At 39.0% G+C, this 26,613-nt stretch overlaps 1 protein-coding gene across 3 annotated transcripts in view; it reads right to left on the bottom strand.

Annotated features, from left to right (window-relative positions):
* Positions 1 to 906: 906 nt before the first annotated feature.
* edil3b (EGF-like repeats and discoidin I-like domains 3b) overlaps positions 907 to 26,613 on the bottom strand; it is a 109,548-nt gene continuing 83,841 nt past the window's right edge. The window contains exons 10-11 of one of the 3 annotated variants that reach the window (XM_036529006.1): positions 13,831 to 13,986; positions 907 to 2,050 (exon numbers count right to left, since the gene is read on the bottom strand). In XM_036529006.1, coding sequence (XP_036384899.1) covers positions 1,901 to 2,050; positions 13,831 to 13,986 — 306 coding nt within the window. In that variant the 3' untranslated portion in view covers positions 907 to 1,900. The remainder of the gene's footprint in view (positions 2,051 to 13,830; positions 13,987 to 26,613) is intronic. The other 2 variants (XM_036529008.1, XM_036529007.1) reach the window with 2 other exon arrangements.

Below are 26,613 nucleotides of genomic sequence, written 5' to 3'. Positions count from 1 at the left end.
CAGATATCTATATATAAGTAACAGATACTTTGGAAAATATTTCAACAATTATTGTTTTTTTTTTTTTCGTAAACTCTGCACTCTCCTTGTCAGGGTGCAACACATGGATGATCTTCTCTTTCCAAAGAGTTGTAAACTCATTTACATCTCATTTGACATCATATCACCTGGATTTTGGTCAGTATAGATCAGAGTCCGAGAGCAATAGCATTGTCATTCCCATAGTCCCTGCCACTGAAGTACCTCATTTGAACTTGTTTTTGCTGTGTGATTTTTTTTTTCATTATGAATTACTTACGAATTTTCAAAAAGTGAGCACTTTTTTGCAATTTTCACCAAAACATTGCCATAAAGGGCTTTCTTGGTGGGGACCATGGATTAAAAAAAAAAATAAGTAAGGAAAAAAAAAATATATAATTTATGCTTTACCCCATGGTCTAGCACACTCTGGCTGGTACTCTTCAGGCATGGTAGCAGTTAAGTGGCAGCAGGAGCTGATGAGCTGTCTGGTAGGATATACCCCACACCGCTGGTTTAATTCATCCTTTCGATTACACTGTTTTATCACCAAGGTATTTTTCACATAATACAGGCAGAGTTGTTATTTGGAAAAGCTGTAATTGCAGTATATATGTATTTTGCTTATTTTCTTGCAAAACAAATACAGATAAAAAAAGCTGTTAATGTGGTGACTACTGTCTCTCAAAAAATGTGGAACAAGTTTTAATGAAAAAACTGATAGGGTAATATATATTTGATTTACAATAATTATATATCGCCAATTTTCCTACATTGTCATTTCATTCAAGTGCTTTCAGATATGAATGGTATGTTCTCAAATATATTAAGAAATTAATTTATTCTTCAGCAAATTGTAGAACTATGGGTAAAACAAACAATTTTAAAAAAAATCAACAAAAACAAAACTGTACAAATAAGTGGCTTCTATCCTGAGCAGTTCAAACTGATTCCGATGGTCAGAATGTCAACATGCAACACTATTAAAAAAAAGATCAATGAAATACAGTGCAAAAATAGGAATATGAGGCCAACAGCATACTTTTAAATAAATTAAAACAACACAATGGTGAGAGTATTAGGACATCTTAGTTCTAATAATACCATTTACCTCTCTGCAGTGTCTCTTTTTCAATAGCTTCTCTGTTAATTGTAGTAAGTGCATTTAGGTCTAAGCCTTTGAAGTGTATATCAGAAAACATAACAAAAAGTACATTAAAAATATATACCCCTAAATCACATTGTTGATATTCTGTGTATTGTAAGCTTTTTTACCTTGCTATAATATGCAGTTAATACCATGATTTGTGTGCCATGCAATTATTCTTACTGAAACTGTTATTTTATGGGGAATTTTCCCCAAAAAATACATGAATGACAGTAATATTTGTTAAGTGTTGTATTAAAAAATACAAATGCATTGCATAATATTAGTGGTTATCATTTCTATAGTAGCTTACACCTTTTGCTTTCTAATCAGATATGGACAGCTGTCAAAGCTTTTCAAACAGACTTAATGTCTTTGTTAAAAAGTGAAACTGCAGCTTTCATGGTGATAAGTTTAAACCACAGTGTGAGAAATCCAACCCCTGCCCTAGATTTAAACAAATACATTCCAATAAAAAACGACAACAAAGCAAATGTGAATGTTTAAGAATAACAATAATAAAAAATGGTAGGGACGAAGATAAAAGGGACAAATATTATATAAGGGCAGGTCTAGATCATTATACAAAACTTAAAGCCCTGCCAACCACAACCAACACGTACTCTTGAAAAAACCCATTGGCAATAGATTTATACAGGTTTCACACAGTTTCTCTTGAGATGCTAAGGGAAATCTTCCATATTCCAGTGTTCCAGGGGACTCAGACTGCTGTGTTCAGTCTTCCTCTGTGCATCCGAGAAACTCCGCCCGCAAGGTGATCCGACCGTACCATGACCACGGGAGGATCCGGATGAAGCGGGCGTAGATGGGTGGGTCTATCACATTTTTTCTGTGTGTCTCGTTGTCAAAGTTTCCTTGGAAGATCTGTTGAAGATATGAGATGGATAGTTAAGCAGATGGTGGACACAAAATTCAAACAAAGAAAGTTATATATAAATAGTAATAAAACAACCAAGTCAGTGTATTATTAGTAATAGAGATGGTGGACAATGAACATTTTACATTGACAGTTCTGTCCCTAAGTTACTAAGACCTAGTTTCCAGCCGCTGAACTCCTCACGTTCAAAATTATGAGCGCTGACTGGAACTTCTGAAATAGACAAGTACAGAGCAGAGTTTGTAATAAAAAAATCCATGACAGAAATAGCCAGTGCAGAGTCTACAGATGTATCTGGCCTTGTTTCTGTACACAAGTGTATGCTCCCAAAGTGAAACTTAAAGGGTTCCCCCACCAATACAGACACACATTTCATACACATTTTCCATAGCTGCCTCACACATAACTTTAATCAATGAGCTTGATTAAATGTTATAATGAAGCAATAAAAAATGAAATAATGGCAACTCCCCTGACTTTAACATGCCATCTCTGTTGGAAACTGGCACAAGTTTCACATCACATAGAAGCTTATGTTACTACTGCCACTTTAATAATGCAGTGAAACAGCTAATTGGTGAACATATCAGTCTCTATTTTCCCTTCCACCTACAAACACGCAGTCTAGGCAAGAGCTTCACCTTATGTTTGTTCTGTTTGAAACCCATGTGTGAAGGAAGCACAGAGTACTCTGCATGGGTGGTAGGTCAAAGTTTACTACCACCCACTGCAAAATTCATATATAGCAGCACTCATTAAACAACATAATGAAACCAGGAATCAGATCAATATAAACACAGAATGATTTGACTTGACATAATGAAAACAATCAAATATTTTTTACCATGTACATATTTCACTGACATGCATTTGTTCATGTAATGGGTAAAAAAAGTTTTTTGCAGTTAAACTGAATTTGGTTCCAAGTCCATCGTAATGGTTACATCAGGATGAAGCACATTTGTGTTGGTCTATGAAAACACACAGCCAAGACGGTTTCATGTAACAGAGCTTTGTGTCAGGGTTTGAGCAATTGGAATGCACTGGAATTAATCAGAGCACCAGAGCTGGCCCCCTTCCTTCCCACTCAATCACATTAGTGACCTCTTCGGCTCATCTGCGGCTGTGGAGAGACATGCTTTCTCTCTCTCAATTTCCTCTGCTGTCACATCGGTGCAATGGCTAACACAAGAGAGTGCAATGTAAAGGTTAGAACCAACAGTTTGCCATGGATATTTCACAGACCCTGTCTCATTCTCAAGCGCTTGTTATAAAATTCTTGGTTTTAAAAAATGCTTGTAGGTCGCTAAAGTGACGATGTGCAAATGTATGTGTTAGGTTTGTGTGTCTTGTGTTGATGGCTGTATTGTCTTCGCCACCAAGGAGATTTTGATGAAAGAATTAGCGACTGCATAATATGGTTAGATATTAAAGTAATCTAATCCTAATCCTGTATTGAGTATTATTTATTTATGGGCAGAAAACCTTTTTAGGAAATATTTAAAAGCATTTGGAAATAAAAATGCACAATGGCCCATAAGCAGCTGTCTAAGTTCAATCAAATATCCAATGCAACACTTTGCATACAAACAAATAATTACAGATGATTTCCCTTACATTATCACGCATGTTGCTACCCCAATCCAAAACGTGCACTCTACAGTATTAGAATATTCATACTTTTCATGTGCAGGCTATCCCTACCAGAATTCTACTGCCTGAAGTTTGCATCTTCAGAGCACAATGTTGGGTGGGGAGAAAAGAAGATTTGACAGAATTAGGTCCCCCCCCCCATGCTCCTCAGACGGGACAGTCTGGCAGTTTATCGACATTTGGACCTCAGTTAAGTTGTCTTTCTGCAGCCTCAAAGAGGGTCGTGGGCTTATGTCTTTCCTTTGAAGCTGAACTGAGGCACTAGTTCTCCTCTGTTTTACAACAGCTTTATTGTAGTTATAGTAAAAAAAGGCAAAAGCAAAACAAACTGGTTGGAACAGAAACCAAGTCATTCTAAAATGACTGTTGCTTAATTACTCAGGTACAGGCTTGGCAAGCTACTGGATGCTTTGCCACTGCTCTGAAAAAGGTGATGCTTTGGCAATGCCCGACTGGTTAAAATTTAGATTATGGAGAAGGTCAGCTTTAATTGAATTGCTCCTGTTTATTGTGGAGCGACAACAAATACACACACACGCACACACACACAGAACAAACACTGGGAAGCCTCAAATAGAGCCTCACCCAATCCATCGCAAATTTGTCACGACACTCCAATTTAGTATTTCACTCTTCCATGCCTCAAGTTGTGAATACAGACATCTTTTCAGTCCTTCTTTGCATGACCAGAGAGAGCACTTGCATCAGATCCTTATCACCTGTTTTTCACTAGAGCCCAACCCAGCTGCAGAATGACAATGAGATTGAACTCTCCAGACACCCTCAATGAAACACTAACTTCAATGGTGAGGTAAACACAAACACACACAGTGTTTAAACTGAGTAGGTAAAGGCTTAGTATATGTGTGTGAGTGTGTTTGTGTGTGCATGCGTGTGTGCATGTGTGTGTGTGTGTGTGTGTGTGTGTGTGGACTCTGTGGGAAAGAGTTCAGGTTACTTTGTTTTCTTACACAGCTCATAAACCAAAGTTTGCCTGCAGAAATTTATTCACAAAAGCCAAAATTTTTGTATTGTGCAGCCACCCCAACATTTTGGTGCAGGTTGGTCCTTGTACATTTATGGATTTCTGATGGGGTAGGAAACAGCATGCAATACAACAGAAATCCAACAATGTTTAGTGCCATTGGTCTTCTAAATTCACATCTGCAGGCAATAAAAGCAAGGGCTTTTGTAACATGATTTAATTACCACTAAATGTATATGTACATATATTCTCGTATTGCTTGATATTTCAATTTGTGAATACTGGAGAAAACTGTGTTTTTATTACAAAAATAAGAACAAAAGAGTGATATGAAATCCATAAAATATGCAATTAAGCTTTTGTTGTTTCTTCTATAATTTACTTCACTTCATAACTTCCACTTAGTTCTCTTGACTCCCAAATTGATAAACAACAAATGAATCATAATGCTAACTGGGGGAAAAAACAAACACAAAAAGATTGTAAAAAAAAGAAAAAGGAATGTAAAAAACAAATCAGTATTACCCTCAAGAGTGTCCCTAACTCTCCCCTCCCCCAACCCACACACTTCCACACAAGGAAAGAAGAGGCAGAATAGCCTGGAGGCTTCACTTGTGCATTTCAAAGACTGCTTACAACAGCACAGCAAACTGTCAGATCATTTAGGTGTTCTCTGTGTTTAAAATATACATTCAATTGTCTTTTGCTGGAGGGTAGCACTTGTGTTGCACACAGTTAAGTGCTTTTACTGAATCCTGCTGTGATTTGGAGGGATTCCGACTGACAATCATCAAATGCAGATAGCGTATAATGTAAACTTGGTCGCTGCTGTATGAAATCATATTAGAGGGATAATGATCTACAAACTTACTTTACTGTTGTATCTTCCTATCTAAATGAATGTACACACACACACACACAGATTATATATTATACACTACACACACACACATATATATGTATATAAAGAGAGAGAGAGAGAATTATGTTTGAAATATCTGACTGTGAATTCCATTAAAAAGTCAAATGGAGGACACATTCAAGGGCATTTAAACGTGTGTCAAAAAAGCACTGCAGTAATGTCCATGTTTCCAGTTATCAGAAAAATTTCATAATACCCGCAAATCCAACTGCTCTGCACTCTGCATGATCTCCGGTCATCTCAAGTGTTTTCTGAGAAAGGAGGCCACAAAGGAAGACAAACAATCCAAAAGCCTCAGTAACATTTAGGAACAAGGAGAAGTGAGGCCAGAAAAGCTCACTGCTTGCAAGGGTGGGAATGGCCAAGTTACAAAAAGTTACTTGCTAACATACTGCCACCTCCCCAAACTTTTTCCCCACTCAGCCAATGTGTCATTTGGCATTTTTTTCCCCCAGCCAGAGCAGGAATCAATCAGTTTCCTTGCAGACCAAGCCACAGGTCTGACCCAAGTCCTATGCATTATGCAATCGTGGGAAAGCCAGTGTTATCATCATTGTAACCACAAATGAAATGATGCAAGTGAATTTTGATAAGGGGCCCTGTAACTCCTTAGGCAGGGTTAGAGAGACTGGTGTATGTATCATGCTCAGCAAGGCTTCCACTGAAATGAGTAATGTTAGAAAACCAACAGCACATGTGGCAGTGGTGGTGGTGGTGGTGGTGGTGGAGGAGGGGGGGGGGGGGGGGCAGGGGGTTAGAGCCCCTGACTTCCACATATCTTCCAAACCCCACAGAGCGTAAGAAGGGATTTAACAGACCTTCATCAGCATGCAGCAGCTGCACTGGTCAGAGCTGGTCTGGAATCAGTGTGTCACGCTTAATAAACCACCACAAGCCTTATTAAGAGGTCACAAAGTACGCAAATGGAAGTTGTGGGTGGGTGGTGGAGGTGAAGACAAAATTATGCACTCATCTTTGTATTTTATCTTCCTCTCTGTCTAAGACCTTTTGACTCCTAACTGCATCCCTGCATGTACTTACAGTTCTGTTTCTTAATGGACTTGACATCTGCCACCTCACCACCATTGTGAGGAAAAATTTAATGCAGTAACAGTACAGTGCCAGCTATACATATTGTGAAGGAATAGAGTAACATGTGGTTTAATGCAAGGGAGATATAAGATAAAGCTGGATGTTGATGGAGATCATATCGGGGTAGTAACAAGAAGTGAATGGTAAAGGAAAAATAATTACAGCTGGAAGAGATACTACAGAGCAGCAGTTATGGGATGCTAAGAACTGGTGTAAAGGATCAGCCTGGTTTTAAAGGATCATGATTTTGAAATCCCAACTGAAGCAGAAAGGGGCCAGGTAATGAGTGTGGTACTCAAACCTGATGACTCCTTCAAAAAATCGTGGCCAACAAAGAGCCCCAAAAACTGCCAAATTTCTCCAGAAGGAGTCTGCTGAACAAATGAGTCTGCTAAGTGAACAAATTATGATAATAATAATAATGCCAGGAAGTGAGGGCACTGAGGAGCAGTCTTTGACGGAAAGGATTTGTCTAGCCACAACACGTCTATAAACTTGATAATCAAAGCCCCTCTGACTAACATTGCTAATGTGCAATTCCTATTCAAAAAGTAAATGAGGACATTGTTTGACAACAGAAAACTGAGTCTCTTCATAAAAGAAATCTAGCCAGTTACTTGAAGAGAAAATGCACAATGAAAGGAGAGATAGGCCTCCTTTGTTTTGTCAGTTGCACCAATTTATATATTTGATCTTTCGATTCAACTTTTAATTGGACTCTGTTTATCTGCTCACGTTAAGTTATCTTCATTAGTTTTTCGGCAATTCAACTCAATTAATTTAGAAAGGATTTGTAAAATGGAAAAGTGAAAAAAAAAACTACAAAGTTAATTTAAGGACAGAGGAATCAGTAGAAACATCTGCCTTTAGTGAGCTGACACGTCTTACTGATGTTCTTTTTATTCATAACCTCCAGAAACACCAGTCCTCTTTAAATCATAAAAAAAAACAATGTCTTGAAACTTCTAAAGACAACAACAGTTGTCATCAATACTTTGCAAGACATGTTAATTTTATCTTGTACATCAATAGCAGACCAAAGACAAAAAGTCTCTTTCAATCTGTGGTTTTTTAGCATGATACATAACCACAAATGAAAAATATAACTACTGCATAGTAGGAAAACACATTGATAAAGCGTCTTTAACCAGTATTTTCTATAAAACATCATTTCATATTTATTTTAATAGCTTGGGGCAGCCGCAGAAGTTGTTTCGAAATTTTGATTCTTTGTTAACTCTAACATTGATATGCTTGTATTAAATTAAGTTTATTCATACTACACCTGAATGAATTCTTTCACCAATTTTTTCAAAGGTCCCACCGAAACAACCATTTTTCAGTTCATGCAATCAATTCAGATTGAAAATCTTAGTGTTTTTTTTTATTTCTCACAGAGAGATTGCTCAAGTGCACAATGTCAATGATTCAAACCTGCAACCTTACAGATATAAAGAGAGGGCCCAGTCATTACTCCACAAGTCCACACTATGTGTTTATAGCTATATAGTGAAGCACACAGTAATCTGCAAGATGTGCACAACTGGCACAAGCTCACTCATCCATCAAATTGTTAGACATTTCTGCAATCTTAGGTTTACAGGAATAACCTTGATAACCAAGCAATAAGGTCACATTGCACCAGCTCCCATTTAAAAAGCTATTCCATGGATAGAATTACATTGACATGAGCCTCAATTAATAAACTGAAACACAACCTTTCAAGAGCGCTGGACAATTAATTTACTTACAATTATCCAAAACGTCTGAGAAATAACTTATTTTTTAAAAAATTCACAGGAGCACACAAGGAGAAAACGTCTGTCATGACCTCTATTTCAGCATCATTCATATTAAATAGATACATGGAAACCTCTGTGACTCCAAAGAAAATACTTTCTGCAAGGGCATCCCTCAAGCATGTTTCATATGAAAGATATATGACGTTGAGAACACACACACACACACACACACACACACACACACAGATGCACACAGACACCTACAAATGAAGACACACACAGACTTCTGTGCATCTGCTTAAATACACACACACACACACACACAGGGAAATAGGCATAGCAGGTAACAGAAGTCAGAGACAACTGGAATATGACAGGAGTCTTTCTCTCCATTGCAGCCTCGAGATCCAGGTCCTGTCACTGTTGTTTTCTGAGACAAATTGGGAAGAGTGAGGCGACACGGGGAAAACAAGAGCGGGAAGAAAAATAAGGAAGATAAAAATAAAGAGATAAAAATTCAAAACACAGGGACTGATAATAAACCAAGAGACAGAGATGATTCCTCTGCGCCGCTCTGCTATGAAGATAAAGTCAGCAACAGTGATGCACATATCAGCTTCTCTGAGTGAATCACAATGACAGAAGGCTGCACGCCCACGCAATGCTCTCAGAGTCCTACTTGTTTATTTACTTGTCTATCTATGTATAAATGTATGTATGTATATTTGTCCAGATTCATTACATGCACAGGTACAGATTCACTGCATTTTGTATGTATTGATTACCACAAGGTAGGCCTTGCACAGATAACATATGCCTGATCTGTGCATATGTTGTTTGATTTCAAAGTAATCTTATCATGAGACATTGCTTAGCATTGCAGAAAGCAAAATAGTCCTGGAGTAGATGCGTCAGGCCTCTAACGCCATTGCAGCGGTAGACTGTGGCGTTCCACTGGTTGTCTGCCTCTGCTCTCCCCTCTCGTTAACCATGGGGCTGCCTGCTAATGAATCGTGATGTTACCTGGGAAAACTGAACCAGTGTAGCCTGCATTCTCACAGCCACGCTGTCAGGCTTTCTCCACAAAACCAAAGATGAGTTTCTCCAGCCAAAAAAGCTGTCCTTCCAGACAGTGACATTTACTGGAAAAAAAAAAAAAAAAAAAAAAAACAGTAGCCCACCTCCCCACTCCCGCCACCACTGTCACCCATCCTACCTCCTTAATTACATTTCCCCACCTGCCTGATTGATTGGGTCATTCTGGGCTTCTTGTGCATTGTTATCATTAATAAGTATAATACCTAGGAAGGAAGATTTTATCAGCCTGTCTTTGCAGTCTTCCTGGAGATGACATTTTCAGAGGCAGGTTTCGACACATGCAGCGCAAGAGGTGCTGCATGGTAATCAAGAAATGGAAACTTGTCTACTGTTCTCGGACAGGCCTGTCATCTGTCTAATGCCTTGTGTTTTTCCTCATCTGAACAAGCCTGACACCCGGAAACAAAGCAAACAGAAGCTCGGAGCATGTCGGCTCTGACCTTCCTCATGTTGCACTGCCTGCCTGCGAAAAATAACAGCTCTCGTGATTCCACGCCTGGCAGCACCTTCAGTGGAGGAGGCAGAATTCCTCGAAACTGCAAAATAGAACGATATTGTCCCCCTAGCTGAACCAACGGCTTGGAATGAGAAAGTGTAAAATTTGTCTTCCTATTTCGGCAACCATAAATTTGCACATGGCCCTACAGATGCTGATAACATGTCCGTGGCAATCTCGCCAGGGCTGAGCCGCTGCCAATGGCAGGACTAAACTCTAACCCAGCCACCTGCTGAACAAAGTGCTCACTCACACTTCAGAATGCCTTCCAGCTGACTCATGCAGCTTTGTTTCTCAGCTATCGATGTCTTGAATGGGAGGGTTATGGTTGCTCATTACAATGGACACCACAGAGCTTGAGAGATGAATGCTGGTTAAGCTTTTGGACAGGGAAGTAATCCTGGCTCTTCACTTACCAAGACTACTAAAATGGCTTTAATAGTTTGTCCAACAGTTTTTGTGGGATGCACACATAATTGCTTGGGCAGTTTGCAATTTCACCAGGGAGGATGAAGCTACAGCTAATGAGTACACCCCCTCCATCCCCCCAGGGGGCAGGTCACTCCCCATCATAGTAAATTCTCATCCCAACCCATGTCCCCAGCAGCTTTTACCAATGGTACTTCATGAGGAAGCAGTGTTTATTTAAGGTTAATCTGACAACATCGTAGTCATTACATTCCTACCACTCATCATTAGACTCAATGCTCACCTAATTAATCCAGTCTAGCTGGGTGCATCTTTGAATGCAAATCAGCTACATTCCTGAAGAAGCATCAGCTCTGGACAATACATTGGTCCCTGAAGAAGTGCTCTGGGAGATTAGCAATGGAGGCAGGCGTTCCTTGGGTAAGATTTTGAGAATCCCATGCCCCACTGCTTCTCTGATTTTGCATGACAGAAGGGCTCATTTCCTGCTGACTGGTCAAACCCAGACAAGCAGCACCCTTTCGATTATTTTAAGAATGTACAATAAATGGGGAAGCCAAAGAGATGCTACAACCGGGATCAATCCCAAATCTCCTCCATTCTATGCAACATAATCTCCTGCCTACCATTATGTGGTCCGTTGGATAAACTATAGCTGGAGCTAAAGTGTGCAGGTTTTGTGTCTGGTTCTTTCATTCATTTGCTGGCACTCAAAGCTTTCACGGCAACTTTGTCATGGCTCAGGCAAGGACTCAGACGCGGACCACGGGAGCTTCGGGCTCCAAATGGGTTTATTGTAATCGTCAGACAAAATCGCGATTCAAAAACAGGCAGGGTCAAGACCAGGAAGGCAATCCGAGGGCAAAACCAGGGTCAGGAACAGGAGCAGGCAGGGTCAGGAACCAGGCAGGCAGGCAATCGGGGCAAGGCGGCATGCAGGAACAAGGTCGGGGGCACAGGCAGAAAAACGGTGGGGTCAAAACAGGCACGAAAACACTGCAATGAACTAGCAACGGGACAGAGACAAGCAGGGAAGATATAGGGCTGGGCTGACAAGGTAATGGGAAGCAGGTGGGTAGGCAGGCAGGTGGAGATGATGAGGCAATGAGGTGGGCAGGAACAGGGTGGAGAGTGGGGCAAGGCTGGAACACAGGGAAAAACAGTAAACACAAGCACATGGACCAGAATGACGGAGGGGAAAAACATGAACACAACAACTAGGGGGCAGGAGTAATGACAAACTTATACAATTGGAAGCAGGCTTGTAGTTTTGTTCAGTTTTGCCCCTGACCTCTGGTGCAGTCCTGTGTCTAATTTTATTCTGGCTGCTTACACAGCTTTAAAGTGCACCCTGGGCCATTTGGCAAAATCATAGTCACAAATTATCAGTCTATTCTCTTCTGCTGTTAACGTAGCTCTATTTGAGTGTTTTCTGGAAAATGCACGTATATGGTTTTGAAGAGAATAACCAGGCTAAGTTTTTAGTTTTAAATTTATAATGCACACACAAAGTCAATACTCCATACAAGGCTGAATTAAAATGTCCATGCTTCCCCTGAACAATATTTTCTCATGTAACTACCTGAGGCGTCGTTTAAATTCATCCACATCCCCTTGCTTTTTCAATGATGGAAATTGGACTGTGTAGGCTTGACAATTTTCACTTCCCAAACACTTTCCAGACACGTTTGTTGTGACATTTCCCAGTGAACTGTGAGAGCTGTCGTTTCCGCACCTTCACATCACCCGCCTTGCCAGGCCTCTGGAAGGATTCCAGTCCTCGAAATGGAGATTGCTGAGTAGAAAATTACACTCTGTATGCAGTGGCCCACATCCAAAGATCATCTTGCACATTGAAATTATAAACTCCTCAAGCGAAGCATTTGCATATCGAAAATGGGAGAATTGCTGGTGCACGGCTCACCAGATTGACAATTTATTGGCAGAGGGAAGTTTGCATCGATCTACCATCCTCCGAAAAGACACTACATGCCCAAAAAAGTGTGCGCTGTATAACTGTTTTCAGACCCTGCGATTTTCCTGGCTTTTAAGTAAGGGTAGCCAGAGGAGAAGAAAGGTAGATCCATGGTTGTACTTGACAGTGAAAGCACTTGAAGAAGCTTTTTATTAAAGCAGCTTATTCCTCTCGGAGAGATATACAATGGATGTGTTTTTGAGGACAATGCAACCTGACAATGTTATGCACACACTTTCAAGGTACCAAGGGTCTGATGATCTCACTGACCTTAATGTTGATACAAACCCCAAGCATGCATGTTTGACTGTGTATCTTTGAGTTCTCTCCGCACTGTGTAGTCATGATGGTTTTTATCTTTCTGAATAAACAACAGTCCTAGCATAAGATGTTAAACATGGGAGTCTTCTCTCCAGTAGCGGGATGTCTCTCAATTACAGAAGTCTGACATTTGAAATGTCAACTGACACGATTTTTTTACTGAACAGCCTGAACGAAATATTTCACACTGTATTGTTGAAGCTCATTGTGTGAATTGTTATCAGATCTTGCCTGGAAATAATCTAAGGGCTGCCTCAGCACAAGAGCCCCTGTACCTCCGATAAAAAACATGCTGTGCCCACAAAAACAGGGTACCTTACCAGTTACACGGCTTTCGCTGCATGTGGCACTAGGTGGTCTATAAATCATTATGCACAAAGTTAGCATGCAGACGGAGTGAGAATAAGAGAAAGGGGATGAGAAACCCTGAAACGCTTAAATTCCTGCAGTTCCTCATAAGGCATTATGCAGTTAAATAAACACATTCGACCTTCTACCATCCTTGCAACTATAACAACAAAAACAACAACACAAACCACAAAACTAAGAAATACAGAAAGAAAGGATCAAGTGTGTGCATTGGCTTTTGTTTTGCCCTCTTTTGAATGGCAGGTTGAGTTTACATTTAGAGGAAAAGCTAAGCAAAACTCTTTTGACTCAGTCAGCTTGTGAAGTGTGTCACACTGCATTTACACCTCAAAAAGTATGTAAAAGGATTTCACTGAAATCATAAAGGGGATTTCCCTGTGCATAACCTGAAACTGAATACGCTACCTCAAAATATAACAACATAGCAAAGCAAGTGAAGTGAAGTGAAGTGTCACACCAATTTTTTATACCACCAATCACAAAGCAGAAACGTCAGGTTTATGGGAAGGGGAGGAGGTTTTGGAATCATACATTCCTGAATGTTTACATGGCAACTGTAATGAGTGATGTGAGATGGTGATGCATCCCGTGATGCCAATATGCAACCTTGATCACAATTAAATTACACAAGCCTACATTTGGAAGACACTGATGTGACAGAGAGCTCTAACAACGACTGTAATACCTTGTCTTTCCTAGTTTTTTCATCCTGGTAAATAGCCCATCTTTCTCCATCATTGCTGAAGGCCAGTTTATAGGAGCCCACGAACTGGACATGTCCGAAGTCTTTGGCCCCTTGGGTGATGATGCCAGTCACTTTGGTTGGAACAAGCAAATCCACCTGTAGAACATACAAGGCAAGAAAGAGGCTAGAAACAAAATACAGTAAACACTAGGGAGGCTGGCACATTATGGCTCCAAAGGATTAACAAACCTATAAATTTGGTGTAAAATGCAGTTACAATTATTCACAGAATACTGAACAAAACAATGGAGCTTAGCCACAGCCTGTGGCAATAAATACACATCCAATCAATTAACAGAGAAGCAACATCAAGGTTAAAGGTGGCTCAGGGTTTACAGTGAGGCTTACATTACATCAAATGGTGCTATTTCATTACTCATTTGCTGGCAAGCCTGAAACTACAAATGTGCTTTATACTTCATGGTTTGTTATGATTACTATTTTTAAAAAGTACATGTTGAATTTACTGAGAACAAATATCATTTGAGATTTATATAACTTGCATAATTTCTGCAGTACTGATAAATGAATGTTTGTGTTTGCATATTGTCAGAGAGAGACATTGACGAGACAGACGGCAGAAAAAAATGCACAACAAAAACATGAAAAAGAAAACAAAACAAATATGTTCAATGACTCATAATTAATGACTGTGTTTCAGTAAAATCTAGTGACTTTATTTCCTTCAGATGGAAATATTGTTTTTTTTTCTACTGAGGACTTAATGTTTCTCATTGATGCAGGAACAAAATCACATCAGATCTTTCATTTAAATGCTGGAATAAAGGATAAAAGCTCAATAAACTCAGGCAGAAACTTTATCAATCAAAGTGAAAGCTCTGCAAGGAAGATTAAGGTTGGGCACTGTAAATTACCAGGCTGTGAGCTTTGATTAATTAAGCAAATTTAAAAATGAAATTAAACAAATCTAAATTAAACAATCTAAAACCAGTCAGGTGCATGCACGGTGAATAATGACCACATTTAGTTTCAATCTCTCAGCTAATAAAAGCAAACGACAAAGACCAAATTACACCACACATCAATTACAGCACTTCAGAAGTCATTAGACACTCTTGAAGTTGGTCACTTGCACCAAAACGTATTTCACTTTGGGAGTCACACTGAAAACTAAGCAGAATAGAGTGTATGTCTGTATATGTGCAGTTGTGTGTCATGATATGATTAAGGTTCTCAAAGCTTTATTTACTTATATTTAGTTATAATTTAAGACCATAAAATAACTAATTTTATTCTTAATAATATCAACATGAATAATGATATGTTAATACTAATTTAGTTATGCTCAAATGGTCTGGAGGATCATAAATAAGGCAAAGTTTAGTTAAACACTTAACTTATAATAGGTTAAAATGTTAAGAACAAACATAATAACATTACATCTCATCTTTACCCATTCTTCCATCCACCCATGCATTTTCAATGGCTGGGGTGTCCCTTTCACCCAAAATTAGTCCTTCAAATCCAGGAGATCATCATCACAAAATGTGACAAAATTCACAGAATTTTTGCAAAAAATGTGACAAAATTCACAGAATTTTTGCAGATGACAGGATGTCTTACAGTCTGTGTACAATGTAAACAAAAAAGAAGCCAGAAGTCTTTAGGAGGCAGCAGGGTCTGTAAGAAGAGTCTCTGAGATATTCTGGCTGAGCCTTAAAAAATTGGGGTCTCCATCATCTAAGCCATGACAGAACTACTCAGATTCATAATCATAATCACGTTTGTTAGCCAAAAGATCTGATTAGATGGTGTTAAAAGCACTCGAGAAGCCACTTCAAAACATCGCTCAAAAGCTGTTCCATTTATAAATGAAACAACTCTTAGAGGTTTCTAAATGAGTGTAAACAATATTTAACATGTAAAGCAGTGCTGTAGAGCCACTCTCTCAAGACACTTTGTAATATGTGACGTCAGTGGGCACTGGATCTAAAATCATTTAAAGTCTGGACACATCTCTTTTTAGAAACTGGTATAATGCAAAAAGGTCTCCATCCCTGTGGGAGTTTAGCTCGTGAGAGTGAGGGCATGAACATATAGTGCAGCATATCGTACAGCACAGACCTTGAGAACTCTATATACCATGATAACACTATACACCATCTCCACCGGGGGCCTTATTAGCTTTACTGCACCTTAACTGATTCCAGATGTCATCAACAGCAAGTATGATTGGTGCACCGGTGTTACAGTCTCCCCCAGTGGGGAAGTTAGGGAAGACCTGCTGATGTTCCAATTTGAAATCATACCTCTCAGATTTGGGAAAGAGCTTATTTGCTTCATCAGCGCTAACTAACCCCCCCATACTGGCTTTTGCAGGTAGAGGTGACATACGCTGCAATACCCTTCCATACCCCTCTAATGTTGTTACCTTGCATTTCACTCTCTAACTTTTATTTGAACTTAATTTTTTTCCCCTCTCTGATCATCCTTTTTACCCCCTTCTGTGCTGTGTTCATACCATGTCTGTCACCCCTTAAGAATGTTACTTTTTTCCAACTGAGAGCTGCTTTGAAGTCTTTAGTGACCCAAGGCTAATTATTAGAAAAAAAAAAAAAAACTCACAGTCTTGCGTGGCATAACATTATCAACACGGAAATTAATGTAATCAGTCACACAGGTTGCCAGCTGGTTTACATCCTCATCCTCTGCACCAGTAAACATGAATGGTGCACTCAAAACAGCCCTTCAATTCATCGCATGCCTTGGTCAACCGACCTCATACAGTGACCCTGTTGTAAGAAGCCAATGAACAAGTGCGGGTTACTTTGGAATCATCTGCACCATATTATAGTCAGAGTGCCTTAAAGGTGGAAGCACCACAGTCTTTGATGTTTGCATAGAACAAATCAATTGTCTTATCATTTCTAATTGGGCAAGTGACAAGCTGGAAACACATTCCCTGAGCCCTGGAAAAGGCAGTCAAGAAACTCCAAGTAAAGAGAGGAAAGGGCACAGAAAGTACACAAGAAGCATATGAAGGCTAGACACATATGAAGGCTTTTCAACAATGGCAAGGGCTCCTTATCCAATGAGGCAAGGTAAATGCTGATCATTACGACCACCCGACAGAGATGGATTTCCCCTCTCTTCCATCAGTCACGGCTGACTCTATCGGCTTTGATTGACTGGTAATGTAATGTAAGCTAATAACATAAGGAATTCACAGCTGTCATGCGCCTCACATTCTGGTAATAAAATACTGGGTTGGTCTGAAAGTAAAGCTTCTAAGATCTGATAATCCTACTGATGGCCTTGGTACATTACCATATATGTGTTTAACAATGTATTCAAAATATTTGCTTTCTTTTTCTTACCTGTTTCACATTCTCACTGAGAGTGAGACTGAGGGGCAAAAAAGAGTAGCTAAATCAAATCTATGATGCAACAGGCAACGGGAAGTTCTCTGCTAACCGTAGTTTACAAAAATATTTTTACCTTGCAAAATATTTTTTCCCCTTCCTCATGAACTTACAGACAGAGTTAGATTTTTCTGTCTTCATTCAGGATTTTCCTCCTGGATTTTTGTGCCTCAGGGCTTTCAAGTGAAAGCCACCGCTGCTTTTATGGATGGGCCTACCTCAAACCACAAACAGATTGCTGCCGGCAGTTTAATATCTCGTGATCCATTACACTTTGCCTCAGCTTCAAAAAAAAAGAGATGTGAGCATCAGGAGAAGGCTCCTAAAAACCCACATCACCCCTCACAAATACCCTGCTTTTGGTTTCTGGCATCAAGAAAGTGAAGTAGACAAAGATAACATATTTGTGGAAAAATCTGTTTTGCATAACATCTAAATTTCTACCTAGTCATACGCTGAAAACCCAAACCAATACAATTTACAACTTGCAATTATCAGGGTCCATAGAACAGTATAGACAGCATGTCTTTATATACCATGTCATGGGTTGTTCTTCTTCTCCAGCTATTTTTGCAGAGCACTTACCATTGAGCGGGCAGAAAGCTTTCACTTTGATTACGCTCAAAAATGCACAGCTCAGGTAATCTCATCCAGGTCTGCGACTCTGAAACTCACACTATACCGCTGAGGGCATTCTGTAATTGCTGTCACAGGTCACGGTCAAAGACGCCCTGTCCCCACGATTCCCCTGGCTTTCCACGCCAAACCAAAACCGAGACGAAATAAGCTCGTTAAAGGGGAATGTGCTTAACAGTGACACGCTCTGAATACATTTTCACACAGGCATATTCAAGCTTTTGAAGTCTTGCAGCAACCTATCAATGCCCATGGCGGTGCCATTTAATCCTCCCATTAATCTCCCATGCTTCTCCATGCATGAAGACATGGTCCTCCCTGTTTCTCCCCCAATTAAATCACTGCCCATTCACAGAAATTCCTGAAGAATAAATTACCTGCAGAATTTGTACATTATATTGCATTTTCATTCCATAAAATTATTTTTAAAATACTGTACATTATATTACTCATGGTATCATATTGAAGCCACAGAGTACATGTTTGTAATAACAATTAACACTTAGTGTTGTTATTCGTATTTATCACACATGTATTAATAGAACAACATAGTTATTACTGTTTTGTAATCATTATGCAAACACACATTTAATACCATAAGTACACAGGTAATTATTGAACATTTATTTATTGAATTTATTGAACTTTATTAGATACAATGTGTTCTCTTTCTTATTAAGCATCTCTGGATGAGATTGTCTTCTAAATGACAAACTGATGTAATATAGACAATGTAAACAATGAAATGTAAATTTTGGTAAAAGACCGCTTATAGCTTATTAAATGTCACAGAGGTCTGTGGTTTTATTGTGAGAACATGTACTCATAAAAAAGGCATGGAGACAGGTGCAAAGCACAGGGCTTAGAGAACTGGACTTGCCATAGAGCTTGAAAGGACACTGCTCCTGCATAGCAAGACACTAAAACTGTTTAACTCAACAAATGATGAACAATTGAACCACAACAATAAGAACAAGCCTAATAAAAAGTTAACAGTGCTTTTAATGATAATGCTAATTCTAAGGATGATGATGATGATGATGATGATAATAATAAAATAATAATAATAATAATAATATGGATACCACGTACAACACTGTAACTGTCTCCCGCTGAAGTGACTGTAGATGGGAGGAGAAGGTAACTATATGAGTAGGACAAAGTAAATCAATCCCAATCTGAAATAACTAGACATGGTGATCTACAAATTCATCTACAAATTGCATGCTCCAACCTAGTTTCTGCTGAGACTAAATGTGAACAGACTGTACTGCATATACAGTTCAAACGGCCATACACTTAAAGTGATCATACCATGCTCCATCAACCTCTGAATGGTCCTGCCATCGTTAAACCCTCACCAAAGGCACAAAAAATTCATTCGGTATGGTCCGTTAGTCATGAGCCGTCACTACTAAAGAGAAAGGGTGTCCTGTGATTTGTTATGCGTGATGAAAGACTAACAAACCACACGATTTATTATAAATCATTTTCTTTCTAGACCATGTTAAACTATGACACACACGCATATTAAATGGAAACATTTCTCATCACAATGTTATCTGTCTCACTTTCAGACAAACTAGGGTTCCTTGTCTCTAGTCCTACAGGGTTACTCTGATGTAACTATATGTCAGCTCTGTTTAAAGAACTGGCAATGTCAGGACTTGGAGGAGGTGTTAAACTGGTACAATTAAGGCCATTAATTAATTTAATCAAGTGCTCAAGTGTTCGGGCAAAATACAGAGCATAGATTATATCATACAACCTCTGTTCAAGATGTGTACTCTACTCTTACCCAATGTAAGTGTTGATCTTAATTTTCTTCTGGTTTTGACCTGTGCTATTCATATAGAAACTGCTTGAATAACCTTCTGTAAAAAATATTTAAACATGCCCAGTGGTTTTGGTGAGCAAATAAATGGAAAAGCCATTGATGGTGTGGTTATGTTAAAACTAAAATAGATATAAAAATCAGTCTGTACACAAAGTGCAGACAGTGCATAGTCTACCAAGCAACCATCCCCCTCTACAGCAGTTTTGCACCTCTGGTCTTTCAAACTTCATTTCCCCGCAAGCCTTCTGAAAGGGTTTAGCTTTCCTTATGGGTTGAAATAATGAATAGACTAGTAAAATGTTAGTGTTTTGTCTCATAGGGCAGCAGAGATGTGTAGTGCCAGAGAATGATTGCAAATTTGAACCTTTACTGTTGTACCCTTAAGTGTGATATTACCTGATTGCCTGACAAAGCTGCAGGGTTCAACAATAAGGTTTTTTATAACCTTCCCCATTGGGCATGTTGTTCAAAAATCCACTTACCTGAACTAAATTTCTACTTCCTTGGACACAACATAGTTTAACTGTAATAAAAAGCATGTAAAAAGTGATTCACTGGACCCTGTCCTGGGGTTACCATGGCTTTTGTAGGTTCTGTTTTCTGTAACTGTAGGAACTCCACTCAAAATGATTAATGCTATTGAATTATTACTTTCTTTAAAATATGGCTGAACAATTTTTATTACAGTCACTGATGAGTGAGGGGATGTCTGGTTCTAAACTGGAGGGCTTAAGTCTCAGGATCCTCACTGTCCAATCTGCCTGACCTGGGTACATCACACTGCTTCAGTAGATGTGAGAAATATAAACATGAAACAAATGTAACAACATGTAACTACAGCCAGCTGGATAATTAGCAGGCAAGCTAGGTGGTTGAGTGTTAGCTAGCTAGCAAGGAGACAACTATTTTAGCCTACTGATATAAAGAAACACCAGAGAACTTTCTGGCTAGGTGTGAACGGCAGGGTGACTCCTTAAGCAGCTGTAAAACTGTAGAAAAGCTGTGCGACTTATTGCACTCTGACATTAGGGGGTCAATTTACTTTGCCTCTTTGGGAATCCATTTTAACATTTGGTCCCCAGTAGCTACTAGTTAACTATCTAACTAGGGACCCTGTCTCTGCCATCACAGTAGTGGCAATTTTGTTCTCAGATTTAATCCTCCAACCTCTGTGATACCAGTCCTATTCCCTAACCACCATGCTACAGTTATATCCATGTGGTGATTATAAATCAGCCCATCTGGAAACACTTGCATCAGCTCAGGTAAGTTCAACGCAAACATGCTCCTACGTTAAATACAGCAGGTGCCTCATATGCTATAGGGTGGGGTGAGCTGAATGTTTCTATTTTCAGATAAAGTATGTATGAAAGGAATGCTGTGAGGAGCAGCGATTACCGCTAAATTATGAATTATACCTGCAAGGACATCCATCCCTCTTTTGAACCCTTTTTCATTCCTCTTTGAAGTGCTGTAATGTTCAGAGAGGATTTCAGATAGATACACCAGGCCACATGGTAGTATTTCATATCATATAAAGAGTTTAATGGTCACTTCAAGACTTGGACTGGCATGTAGAACATCGGATCTCATTCAATACCACTGGTCCATGTTTTGGATGTGGATGTTAGTCACAATATTATAAGTTTCAATCCAAGTTTCAATAGTTGGCCAGACAATGTACAAGCTTCTCACCAAAAATTCAAAAATTTTCTGTGACATCTGTGGACACTGTGTTTCAAACTCCGTTGCAAATAATCCATGGAGCACAAGAAGATGGCATCCATAGAATAGATTAATAATCGACGCTCCTTCTTGTCATACAACAAATGTATCATGAAAGCCCAAAGATTCTTCTCAAGTGATGGGTTGATATTTGGTGTGGTCCCGCAGTCTCAAGCTCACCTGCATTCTTTTGCTGCTAATCATGAGCCCACATAAAGAATGTACTGATGCTACAGGTCCAGTCAAAGAGGAAGCAGGGCAAATTGCCTGGGTGCAAATGGCAGTTCACAATTTGACCACAAACGTGTTAACCACACTCAATTTATTTGCTGCCATTTCCTGCATTACATACACAATCTAAATATGTAGAATACATCATGGATGCCAGCCATGGTTGAATTCAGTTTCAGTTATATTTACTGCACCAGAATCATCTGAAGAGAAAAGTCAATCCTAAGAATTACCTCTGATGGTAAAGGCATGCGTGCAACTTCAAGCAGCATATGTGATCACAGCCTAAGATAATTTTAATGCATTAATGAAGTGCAAAATAAGTGAAAAGCAATGCCACAATGCAAGGAGAGCATCACTGAAATCCACTGTCCTGTCAGATGTTGGATGCTTCTCAGAAATATCTCAGAGTTTGAAAAATTCAAACTCAAAGTGATATCATATCTGACAGCAGACAACAATGTTCAGAGTATGTTATATGGTGAGAGACATGCAATTTCAGAACCCTCACCTAAGCCCAGTCTCATAAAGGCTCTCTCCTTACATTAAAGAGGCTTATACTGTCTCATGATCGTACTTGACCATCGCCATTGACTGAAGACAACTCGCATGCATAGATGCAATGAGAACAAAGATGATTCAGGTTGCAATAGCTGATATTCAGTTAAGGTATGAGACATACAGTATAAAGAATTTTCTCTCTCTCTCTCTCTCTCTCTCTATCACACACATGCAGGCACACACATGCCAAGCAGATGAATACCAATCTCAGGATTTGAATCAAGGTAGTATGAAACCTGCTCGTTCCTCACAATTCTGAGATTTTAATTTTTGATAAGTATGCAGCAGGCCAAAGATTAAAGATTGCACTGAAGGGAGCCTCATTAATCAATCGTCAGAAGATAGGGAATACACTGACACGTGGAGATCAAGCTTTGGATGTGGATGTTAGCATAATCAGTCTACCTTTTTGGTGGATAAAGGTGCAGTGAATTTCAGGAAATACCTTTGAATGTGAATACATTGTAATGTAAATCTCCAATACCCAAATGAATTACCCAAACAGCTGTGTTTTTCGTAATTACAGTAACTTCATTTAGGAGCTAATTGAATCAGTGACTTAGCCAGAGGAAATGGCCTAAATTGAACAGTGTACTGTGCTGGATTAAAATGAAACCTGGCCAATAATGTTTAATGAAATTTCAATAAATATGTTTCCAAATTACCATTATTATTCACTAGAGTGTTCATGAGCCCATTCTGCCGTCTGACAAAAACAGACCAATCTGTAGATGGTCTAAATGGGTTTGGTGTCTCTCAAGCTTCTAGGCCAGAGTTTTAGGATGTGCACTTTGTACAAAGCACAAACAAATTACACTGCAACTTGCATCACTAGGGGAAAGCAGGGCACCCTACCTCGTGTCTAAAGCCTGATTTAGCACAACCTCAATAGCAGGACTTTGATTAGGTGAGCAAGACTTGTCTGGAGTCACTTATCTAACTAGGCATTCTAAGGGTAGGACTGGTTTGTAGAAAATGAGAGAATTTGTACATAGTCCTGGTTTTTAATCTCTGCTAGCTAAAATGCTTAATGAACATTCTTTTTTCTCTCTAACACTCTGAATCAAATCAATACTGAGGCACCAATGTTCTTGCATTGCAAATTGCTTTTAGAATGCATTACCAAATCCTTTCAGTTTAATAGTGGCAGCCAATTGTGCTCTTTCAAGCTTTCAGAATGACCTAATGAATTGCATTTCAGTGCATGGCTTTAAATGATAGCACCAGTGGCTCCACTGTGACCGCCTTGTCTGGATCAACCTTTTATAAAAAGGCCTTTCAAATATTCAGGCTTTCATATAAGTCAGCTTTACTCTTCAAAAGTTCACTTAAATGTATCTGATTATTGTGCTATTTAAAGCTTCACCTACTGCTAGACTTATGACTGTGACTCTTTCAATAATGTAATCAATACGGGAAAGGTCACCTCACACATTTAAACAGGGTACATAATTCATCTGTCCTGACCAATTTACTGGACTCTGTTTAAATTTCAGCCCTGAATATCCAAAAGCCAAGGTAATCACTAAGTAATTTATGTTATAATGTATTATGTAAACACACAGAAGGAGACTTTCAGGGTAAAATGACCTTGTGTTTTCAATAAATGCATGACGCCCAGTTCTTAATTATTGCCCATGTGTGCACTTCCTATAATTGGGAAAACACATGGTGCAATTTTTCAATGTATACCAAAATATCGGCACACTTGCGGAAGAGTGCCTCTTGCAGCAACATCCAACTTCACTTTTTTCATGTACGAAAGAAGCAAAGTGAATGACCAATTACAAGCAGTCCTTTCCTACTTCAAAGATGTTTGACAGGTTATTGTGCCCATAATTCAAGCTAAATCCAAAAACAATTTGACAGCACCTCCAGGCAGCACATGTTTCACAGTCCTTTTCCTCACCTGTGGCAGAAGACAAAAACAACAGCACAACCAGATAACCTCACTGACAGAATATTTTAGAGTGATGTTTACTTTTTGACGTGGCAGGCACTGAGTGTTTCCTCTTGTGAACATTTCAGAGCCATCAGCTACTACTGCTTTCAAGGTAGACTGCAGACTGGATTTCTTAAATGTGATTTCTCACAGACTTTCTCTTTTCTCTCTCAGACTAGCTATTTTTTAGAATGTAATACTTTTTTTTTTTTACATTGTTGTGTAATTATTGTTGCAGGTGATGACTTTTTCATTTCAGAACTCCTCAGATATTTACTTTAAAGCACTGCATGGGGGATGCTATAAACATCTCTTTGTGTTTTCCAGCACAAGAATTAAAGCTGTAACCTTTCAACCAAAACTTCAACATTTGCTCGTTTCTGATCATTGCTTTTGTTTACTTGTCCCTGTTTCTTCGCATTGCTTTCTGCTCAAGAGATTATATCAATAAAACCTCTGGCAATATTGTACTGTGCACATTATTTTTGTGTGCCAAAACAAATTGTTTCATGGGATTAAATAAAATATCTTGGAAAGCCATTATGTGGCCTTTGTTACAAGGAGAACAGAGGCACTGATGCGAGACAAAGGCTCCCCACTCTTCTGTGATGACACAATTATGCAATTTTAAATGGTTTAAATGGTTCCAAAATTCTACAGTCCAAACGTCCATCACACAAAAGCATGAATCATGCATATCTGCCTGGAGAATGAAAGCTAACTGTGACAAGGTTGGACCAGTAGATATACAGTCAATTGTTGGGAACTAAATCTGGATTTTAATTGACTTTACTCCTAACCTTAAAAGGTGCTAAAAAAAATCTATACATACACATACATTCTAATCACTATTCATCATTCCCAGGAGTATAAAAAATAATTGTAAAATCTCTGATAATATCTGCTCAGCCACCCAATTCATAAGAAAGAGTAGCCAAAGCATTGACTACTAATCAAAAAAGAAAGGCTAGTGACACAATAAGCATATTTTTTTAACCACTGTGTTTAATTTGAATAGCTTAGCTACAAGACCAAGATTTCCATAATGATGGTGTGCTCTAGACAGCAGGATTCTCCCACGAGATTTCCTATTTTAACATGTACAGTCTCACCTTGGCCCCTGATAACACAGCATGGGGTAGTAATGAGGAGATTCTGTATAGCCCTCCTACAGCCTGCATGTGCCCTTATTGGTCCACTAACAAGCGCACTGGATGCAGTGGAGAAGCACTGGGACTGCAAGGAAAACGGGCCAAACACATTTACCCAGCCCCTGTTAAACCCTGGGTCACCCTCACAACCTTGAACTACAACTCTAATAGGGTCAGAGTCTCCAACTCCAACGCTTCTCCCAGCTCACCCCACGCCCCAGCAGAAGAACATCCACCCATGAGACGAGCTGACCATGACTCACAAACATGCTCCACTGTGCTGTAAACACCACACGATGCACAACACACAAAAGCAAATTCAGACAAGCATCATTTTTTTTTTTCAGTTAGGCTATGGAGGATAACCTGAAAATAAGAGCTGAACAAAATATTCCACATTCGTAGTGCAGCTTAGCATTCTCATTTGCTTATTTCATTATTCCAAAGAATGGGTTATTCAGATAAAATTTCCTTTACATTTACAGTATGCTACACTTGCAATTTCATAACTGGACACAGTGCTTATACATTTACCTATATTTTATCTTCTGTTGGTAGTAGGGATAGGACAATATAGTTATCTCACGGTCCGGTTCAATATACGATATGAGGTTCGCGATTCAATATCACCACTATTCGATAGAGCCTAATAACAGTTCAGTGACAAAGTATGAATATTCAGAATTGATATTTAATTTTTAGCCATACAAAATACAAAATAAATTCTCATTTGAATAAAGTTCTCTACTAGACAACACATAAAGAGATCAAAGTAACAACTGAAATTCTCATAAATATCAGAAGCATGACAAAAGTGTCATAAATACAACAAATAAATGAATAAATACAACAAAAATTACAAGCAAAATAAACATTCAATAATAGTTGTCTACATTTAGGCTGATCCAGTGGATGTAAACCAGTATCTCTCAACTATCCACAAATATAAAATTGTCCTGAAAAATATAAGCTTGCAGAGACCTCTGCTATAACATGCTTGGCAGCTTTGGTTGTTACATAATGTGTTAACAATATGGAAACATGACAAAATACAGAAAACGGGAGAGAAAAGGCAAAAGACAGGAGAGAAGATGCAAGAGCAGAAGAAGCCTAAGGTTGGAATTCACACTACAGTCCCACAAAGCCTGAATTCTGTATGTTCAATTGGAAGCTCACACTCACACACTGTATGTGCGTGCATATCAGGGCTGTACAGTGCGACAATTTTGCTTGCATTTGCGATTAAAAATTATTTTG

The sequence above is a fragment of the Megalops cyprinoides genome, chromosome 5 (assembly GCF_013368585.1).
Source record: "Megalops cyprinoides isolate fMegCyp1 chromosome 5, fMegCyp1.pri, whole genome shotgun sequence".
In the NCBI taxonomy this organism is placed as follows: Eukaryota; Metazoa; Chordata; class Actinopteri; order Elopiformes; family Megalopidae; genus Megalops; species Megalops cyprinoides.
The sequence above is the reverse complement of the archived record's forward strand: the minus strand, read 5'-3'. Positions and strand labels throughout refer to the sequence as shown.